At 37.9% G+C, this 9,122-nt stretch overlaps 1 protein-coding gene across 1 annotated transcript in view; it reads left to right on the forward strand.

Moving 5' to 3' along the window:
• The window catches only part of CAPZA2 (capping actin protein of muscle Z-line subunit alpha 2), a 28,765-nt gene extending 23,899 nt beyond the window's left edge, over positions 1-4,866 (forward strand). The window contains exons 9-10 of the mRNA XM_042468986.1: positions 2,395-2,457; positions 3,907-4,866. Coding sequence (XP_042324920.1) covers positions 2,395-2,457; positions 3,907-4,047 — 204 coding nt within the window. The 3' untranslated portion in view covers positions 4,048-4,866. The remainder of the gene's footprint in view (positions 1-2,394; positions 2,458-3,906) is intronic.
• The last annotated feature ends 4,256 nt before the right edge of the window (positions 4,867-9,122 follow it).

Consider the following 9,122-nt stretch of genomic DNA (forward strand, 5'->3'; position numbering starts at 1 on the left):
GGATTTATTTATATTCCGCCCAATCACTGGGAATCCGGGCGGCTTTCAACAGAGGGATACTAGACGGTTCCCTGCCCTCAGGCTTACAATCTAAAAAGACAAAAATAAAAATAAAATTTTGCAAATGTATTAATCACTTTTTATCTATAACCTGCCAAAGTAGTATGCTGAGAAGAGTAAATGTAAAATCCTTACTGCAAGGATTCAGTAGCCCAGATTTCAAAATTATGGAAAATAAACATTTGGGGTTATTTCATTTACTCTTGTTTCTTTCCCCCCAATGTTAGCAGCACTTACTTAGGAAGAGAAGCTAGAATTGTTAGTAAGGGGGGGGGGGAGGGAAATATTTCATTTGCAGTAGAGACAATGAATCCTTTTTGTAGCTAGTGTTGTCACCTTGTTTTTTGTGAGTAATAGTGGTGTATGCATATTAAATCTTTTGTTTGCATAATGAAAATTGCAATAATGCCATTGGAGATACTTAAAACTAGTTAACTTTTACAAACTTTTATCTTTTCTTATTCCAATAAGCTTTGTAGAATTTTGTCACAAATTTCTCTAGAACTTTTAAAACACCTGTTTAGAGTATGTTTAAGGCACATTCCATCTACATTACATTACATGGATCCTAAGAGGCCGGAAGCTGTGCCAAAGCCACGCTCCAGTCCCAAGGACTGGAGCGTGGCTTTAGTACAGCTTCTGGCCTGTTAAGATTGTTTGTGTCATTTAAACAGCATACCTCCAAAGTGACCTGAAGCAGCTTTATTTTGGCCTGTCTGTTCAGGCCCTAATTTTATTCAAAAGTGGTTTGCCTTTTGGAATGGATTGCTGGTAATAAAGGGAGGGGGGAAATCTAATGCTTCATGTAGAATTTAATATCTTAGGCTTGTTTTTGTGCAAGCTACAATGGAGTATGTAAACATTGCACAGGAATGCAAAATGAGAATGGGTAAAACTAAAAGAACACCTTCTCAGATGGTTTCATTTTGATACAGATCTAGACAATGAGACATGCTTTCCTTCGCCAAGAAAGCTGTGAATTGAAGGAAGCTTTCTTCTCCATTTACACTGGAAGCATAGAAGTCGGGTGTGGGGGGGAGGAGGAATTAAATTTTGAGCTTTTAAAGTCTATAAATATTATGGTTGATTAAATCATAGCTGATTTAGAGGTTGTGTGGAAAACTGGCCCCAAATCCCCAAAATAAATAATTAGAAAGCCACGCTTAAAGTCATCAATGTTCATTATGCCACTATTCTTTTCTGGATGACACATGCTGTCACGCAAGTGCAAAGTACAAAACCAAGTTTTTCTTTGACAGATTAAAGAATACGATCCTGCTATCTGACCTGCCAAAAGCCTTGTTGCCTTTCCATTTTAAGAATATGCATGTTAGCAAGTAAAGCAGATGGGGATATGGCTCTGCATTTGTAAAGTATAAAGTCAGATCTTAATGTGTGATGGATCCCTAAACTCAGCAGTGAGGGAAAGGCAAACTGCTTAGAGCTGTTCTTAATGGGACAGTAAGCTGGGAAACCAGAGCCACAGCTACTTGTGATTCCTATTCCCTTTTCTTTTCTAACTTGCCTAAAATGACATTCGTTCTATACTCTCTTCCATGTGGGAAATGTGCAAACTATGGAAGAAACACTCTAGAAAAGAAGGAGGGGAGAGTACAGGGAACAAGAAAAACTGATCAGTAGCACTTCCTCTTCTCCTCAATTAGCACTGAGATTATGCCATCACTGAAAACATATCTTAAATTGCCCCACCCCAAATAAATGCAGATGCACCTGTATTTTGCTGATAATACTGACAAGTTACTGAAGGGATGTGGTGGCTTAGTGGTTAAGACACCAAGTCTGACTGAGATCCCTTTAAACTATTGAAATAACTGTTGGAAGGAGTTACAGATCAGAAGATCGGAAGGTTGGCAGTTTGAAGCCCAAGTGCTGCATGATGGGGTGAGCTCCTGTCACTTGTCCCAGCTTCTGCCAACCTAGCAGTTCAGAAGCATACAAATGCAAGTAGTTAAATAGGTACCACTTCGGTAGGAAGGTAACAGCGTTTGGTGCAGTCATGCTGGCCACATGATCACCAGAGTAGTCCTCAGACAATGCTGGCTCTTCAGCTTAGTAACTGAGATGAGCACCGCCCCCTACAGTCACTTACAACAAGACATTCATGCCTAAGGACTACCTTTACCTTTACCTTTACCTTACTGACAGATTATAAGATTCTTGTAAAGCTTTCTGAGAATGTGCTTTGAACAGTGCTATTAACATTGAAAAGGCTCTAATTGCACATAATTGCCACCTCCAAAATGGCTTTTGGCCTTAGAGAGCCATCTCAGCAGTATGACACATGTGATTTCAAAATGGTTGTCTTTCTTTCAGAATGAAGCCCAAACAGCAAAAGAATTTGTAAAGATTGTAGAGGCTGCAGAAAATGAATACCAGGTATACAATAAACTTGAAATATATATTTATATTTATTATTGTGAATCTTTATCATGTATAATATGTGCTTCAAAGGACCCAGAAAATAGATGGCAGGCAAATGATCAACATGATCAGCATAATGGAGAAAGGACATTTGCTAGATTTGTATCTGATTATGAATACCTCCTTAATAAAAACATGAATGCAGCCATTTTCTCTCTCCTAGTATAGGTCAGTGATGGTGAACCTTTTAGAGGCCGAGTGCCCAAATTGCAACCCAAAACCCACTTATTTTTTTGCAAAGTGCCGTGTCCCTCTGGCTTTCTAGTAACAAACTCTGGCAAACTCTGTGCAGGGGCGACGACACATGCTCTGAGTGCCACCTCTGGGACACGTGCCATAGGTTCGCCATCACTGGTATAGGTTTTCAGTGTGTGAGGACAAAGATACAGCATCCTTTATTTAAGCTTACAACTTACTGTGTGCCCCTGTTGTTGTTTTTTTAAAGAAATAATTTATGCAAAAGATCATCTTTATTTTTACAATTGGGGTGAGCAGTTGTGGTAGGTGCAGAGTCCTTTCCCTCCCACATTGAACTATATCGCCTTATTTGGGGGATTAACTTTCAGCTCAAAAAGAAGTGACCTCTGGTTTATACTTCAGGGTTCTTTCAGACCTTTTGGGGGGAGGGATTATGGGACTGTATTAATGTAAACCCCTGGGTTTACAGTCTTCCAGGAGTAGTTTTGCAACATCTTTTCACTAAAATTTTTGGGAGTGTGTTGGAGTTTGCTTATCAAGCAAGCCTGAGGAGCTGCCTATTGTTACTGAGCCACAATTTCCCCACTCTTCACCTATATTAATGTAAAAAATGTTAGTCAAGGCAGATTTCTGGGGAAGAAGTACTGGGTAACTTAACAAATTTCAAAATGTAATCTTTGGTTATACCATATTCTGTAGATGTAGTTCAGTAGATGAGATATATGCCTTTTTAAAAGCATATTGTCTATGTCTATTTCCACTAAGAAAGAATACAAATGTCTTATGTTCATTTGGTGCCTGGCATAGTTCAAAAATCTTAAGATCAACTTCCCTTAAGGAAGAAAAAATAGATATCTGGTCAATAATGTTAGGCTTATTGTCATCTGAAGCACTGTTTTTTTTTCTGATACAGACATGAAATCAGTTCTGAAAGATGGTAGCATGCAATGCTCTTGAGAACTTAAATCCAACAACATACTATTAGACTTTCTGCTAGTGCAGCCAGACTTTTTTTTCTCCCTCTTCCTTGCAGTTCTCTCCCATGCCCACAGACCACCTCTATATAAGATTTTGAGAGGAGAGAGAATTACCTCCTTGTTGACAAAAGCTGCCCTGAAACAGTTGGATACAGTCTTGTTTTTGTTTATGCTTTTATCAGACCATGATTTATTAACATGTATCTGTTCTACCTTTTACTATGAACAGACTGCTATCAGTGAAAATTATCAAACAATGTCGGACACTACTTTCAAGGCCTTACGCCGACAACTGCCAGTTACTCGCACAAAGATTGACTGGAATAAGATCCTTAGCTACAAGATTGGGAAAGAAATGCAGAATGCCTAAAATGAAGATTGCAAGTCTGGATCGTTTTGGTGTCCTTGTGTACAAAATAATCACAAAGGTATTCAGAATTGTTATGTCACCCAATCAGCATGGGCATTTGCCATTGAAAATCACTGTAAGTAGTTTGAACACAAGGCTTAGCTAATTGACCATTTTTCTTTGTCATTTTGTTTCTCCTTTCAAAACTTATGAAATCAGTGTAGCTGGAAATGTTGAGAGCTTCTGATATATTTAGACTTTTTTATAATGATGCCATGCCTATAGTTTTCAGTTAAATCAAAACAGTTTGAAAAATATTTTTGCATAAGATTATCCCACGTTGCTTGCTATCATGCAGAAAGACATCTTCTAGAACACAGTTCCTTAGAAGAGGTTGTTACTGGATATCACAAGTTTGACATTCAACATGGATTTTAGCCATGTGTATTGTTGTAGAAATAATCTATCCCTCCACCATATGAAAGCCTGGAGAAAACATTTCTTTATCCACTCTCCAGTTTATTTAGCTAGCTTGGTGTTAACTTTTTTTAAAGGCCAACGTCTAATGCTGTTTTTAAGGTGTTGAAATTAAACATTTGTGCTTATTTTGGAAATGCATTTAGTGCTCTTTTCCTGACAGCTACTCAGATGAGTTTGGATTCCATCAGTCCTCAAGTTATTTTTACCATACAGCCATAACTGTACTATAACAAGGCATATTGTAATACATATATATATATATAATCCTGTACTCATTACTGTGTCTGTCAGTTTATTTTTTTCTTGGATTGAAATGTACTAAAAATTCAATGTGACATTAAAATGCAAATTTTCTATTTACTCATGAGTATGATTATTTTAAAAAGCCAGTACAATTAAATCAGGTATTGGTGAGGCCAAGGAGCATAATATTCTGAAACAAACAAATCTTCAGGAGATGGAATTCCTGGGGAAGAGAGTGCAATAGTTTACACATTTCAATAGTTGTAGCCTTCTCATACTTTATTCTCAGCCATGCTTGACATAATGGCAGGATGTGCAGAAGAGACTCCTCAACTAACTTAAGTGGTAGTGTTCTGAGCTGCAGTTATCCAAAAACACACCAGTGACACTGATTTTTTTAAATCACTGCTCTCAAAAATTCAACCAGTAAAAGCATTATTTGCTGCATATTCTCCTAGTTCAAGTTTCTGAATGTTTTAAAGACTACCCCACATAAAACATGTTGTGGCAATCTAGTCTGTGACCTTTGTCTTTCCAGAGAGAAAGCAGGTGACTTGTCAGCCTAAACTGAACAAAAGCACTTCTGTCCACAGTTGCCATCTGAAAATCCAAGTCAGTGCAGTTTTAGGAGCATTCTCAGCCTGCATGCTTGATTTTCCTAGAACTGATCGCATCCAGCATCAGCTGTATTTCTACTGCTCACTTAACCAATTTACTAGAAGAGTTTGGAATACATTTCATTCTGTTTGCCCTATCAGTCCAGTTTTGTTGCATGGATTCATGTAGATCAGCATTCCCCAAATTTGTACCTTTGTTGGGCAACATTACATGTCACACGAAGCTAAGTTGGCTTTGGATGGTGGGAATTTCAGTCCAGTACATCTGGAAGACACCAAGCTGGGGAAGGCTGATGTAGATACAAGACAATTGGGCAACAGAGAGAGCCTGCAAAATGACATAAGTCAAAGAACAGCATTGAGCAGAAGTCCCATGCACCTCCTTCAGAAGCATACCGTCTTGCAAGAACTGGAAAGTGGTATCTTAAATCTTGTAATATTGTAACTGGAAGGTCTAAAATAATCAACAGGGACACACCTTCTGTCTAATTTACTGTTTAGATTGTCTGTTAGTGTGACGAAGACTGAGTCTCAAACCTGGATTCAAACCTGTGTTGAAATGAATACAGATAATCAGTATCATCAGGAACTGTATTTTTCTCACATGGTCAAATGTTTTGCTTCCAAATGGTATGTTGAATTGGTCAGTAATTTATATAACATATGCCATTCAAATATACAGTTGTCAATGGAGTTAGTACTACATTATATTTTAAAGAAACATTTGCTATTTTCTTAGTTTATTTGACCAGGTTGGCTCTGCCTTAAGCAGTAGGGCAGCAAAAGGAATATCATCTTTAATTGCTTGTTTATTACTTATAATGACTACATAGTACTTAAGTTTACTATTTTCCCTATTCACACTTTTAACATGTTCTTCCACAAAGTATTTCAGAGTGACAAATGGTTAGAATTCTTGTGTTATTTTGATTAAATGGGACACCTGGGAGTTTCCAAAAGCTAGAAAAGTAGATGGGAGTGGGAAACGAGAAGAGGCAGAAAAAAATTGAACTTCTCCCAATCTCCATCAGAGATTGGGGGAAGTTGAAGAGAGGCACAACTGTATTTAGGAACAAGTATGGTTGATTATTAATGTTGTTTATCCACCTTCACTGACCGTATCCCTGTGTAACCTGTGTCCAGAACCAGTTTCATTCACCAAAGCTTTGGGCTTCTCTTCCTCAGATGTCTCCCTCTGCTACCAAATAAGCCTTTTTTGAAATGAGCAAGTTCCAAAGGCTGTTTATGAAGTGTCATTTGTCCTGGTGTTGAAAGAAGTAAAATCAGTAACTGCCCTGAAATAGTGTCCAAATCCTTCTATAGTCACAGGTAGTTCATTTCAGATTCTGGACTTGACTGTTATATAGACTGCTGGTGCTTCAGCAGCGCTCCCAATATTTATGACTCTTAGTGCAGTTGGATAAACTGTTGAATACTGTATAGATTTCTGCAAGACACCATTCCTCCACTTAGGAATATAGATATTGTAGCCTGCTGTTAAAAGTTAGCAGAAATTTTAAGAGTGCAGTACTTAAGAGGAGTCATACACAAGGAGAAAAAAATTCTATTGGGACTAGTAGTTCTGATGTATTGTGTGATGATATTTGTAAAACTCTGACAAATAGCAAGGAATAAAATGAAAAGGTGTAAAGAATGTTAAATACTGTTTCCTTGTCATACTTAATGGTTCCTGGGAAAACCTTTGCCCAAAACTTTCTGCAATTTTAGTAAAGATTATTATCTCCTTCTTACACTTAATGTCACTGAGAGTAGGACATCTGGACATAAAAATAGTAAATAGAAGAAAAGAAGAGGAAATGGCTATTCATCAGACTGATAACAGTGAGAAAAAGCAAGCCCTGTCTACTAACTGCTGTGCAACCTCTGTTCTGAAGCAGTCATTTCCAATTTACTACTTGTTTCTGGTCTAAGAATCACATGGATCTCATTTAGTTGTCCAGAGGTTTTAGCCAACAACCTAAGCCCATATCCTTACAGATGTTACTTTTGTGTGTCATTTTCTTTTCCCCAGGTCGTGTTCTCACTGTGTTGGAGTCCATTTGGACTTTTCAGGAAACAGAAGGCAGGATATTGCAATAGTGGCACAGCTCTTCCTCTGCCTGACCTGTTTCTTTCATGCAAGTTCCTTTGTTAGATAGAAAACTTATGCAGTACAATCTTGGGCCCTACTCAGTTATGTAAAAGTGGTGAGAGGATGGATGAGCATGAGCTCATTTTTAGGACATTGTCCTACTGGGCATTGTTGTGGGATAAAGTGTCTCTTACTAAATATAACATTTCACAAGCTGTGACTCAGTTTTTTTCCCATTTAGCATCTCTAAATACATTAGAGAGAATGAGACAAAGTAAAATTTAACAGTCAGAATAAACATCTGCATTAAAAACTGGGTTTATAATGGCATATAGTCTTAGTGTCTGTTATACTAGTTAAGATGCTTTGCACTGCCAAAAAAATAGCAAATATTTAGTACATTGAGTACAGCATATAAATTTGTATTTAGTAAATAGTATGTTTAGTATTTAAAAATGCAGATGTGAGGGCAATGTGTCTTGTCCAGCAGGAATGTCCACTGTATAAGTGGGGGAGGAGTACTTCAATTGCTACATTAAATATCCCTATAAATGTTCAGAAGTAGGCTAAATGTAGAGGTGAGAGAAATGGGAGTATAATATGATTTTTGACCTCAAAATGTCTTATATATATAATAAAAATATAATATTTATTTATTTATACCCCGCTCTTCAGCCAAAAGGCTATCAGAGCGGCTTACAAATTGTTAATTAGACATATATATCACATTATGCCACTCGGATCCCCAATAAGGCTCCATTATACAATCAGCCCTCTGTATCCCCAGACTTTATCCATGGATTCAACTATCCAAGACTTGAAACTATAGTGCTCCCTTGCCTTACGTGGAGGATCCATTCCGGCCCCCCTCCCATGTAAGGTAAATACCACATATGCTTGAGCCCCATTGAAAATAACGAGGTTTGTGTATGTGGTGCAGTGCATGTGCCCATTGCCGGTTCCGTCACGTGGTAAGCTGAAAGTGTATGATGTGGACACACTGTATTTTTAAAAAATATACAGTGGACCCTTGTTATACACCGGAGTTTGGTTCCAAGATCCCCCATGTATAACAAAATCTGTGTATGCTCAAGTCCCATTAAACATAAAGACATAGCAAAATGGTGTCCCTTATAAAAAATGGAAAATAAAGTTAAATTTATACTTTTTTTGAACATTTTCAAACCATGGATGCTTGAATCGGTGTATAAAAAATCCATGTATAAGAAGGGCTGACTGTAAATTACAATAAGCAATGATTATGCCATTTCATATAAGGGACACCATTTTACTATGCCACTGTATTCAATGGGACTTGCGCATCCATGCGCTTTGGTATCTATTGGGGGGGTGACCTGGAACCCAACCTGAACCCCAGCAGATACCAAGGGCCCACTGTTCTTGGAAAAGCACCTGTGCTTCCAAATAACGAAAGACAGAAACATTGCTTTCCCCCCCTTAATCATTGCCAGAGAACAGGTTTGATTTCAACCTCTTACTCTCATTTAGTTGGGATTGAAGATACGTTTTCCTTTAGCTGTTTTGTCATCCCCATCTCAATTGTAGCTCTACAAAGTGGGTAAGATTCTCAGGTGTGATTGTACAAACTACGTCATCTCCATGTTCCATAGAGTGACCGGAGTTTTGACAGAAACATTTGGGAG

This window comes from Sceloporus undulatus, chromosome 5, assembly GCF_019175285.1.
Source record: "Sceloporus undulatus isolate JIND9_A2432 ecotype Alabama chromosome 5, SceUnd_v1.1, whole genome shotgun sequence".
NCBI classification, from domain to species: domain Eukaryota; kingdom Metazoa; phylum Chordata; class Lepidosauria; order Squamata; family Phrynosomatidae; genus Sceloporus; species Sceloporus undulatus.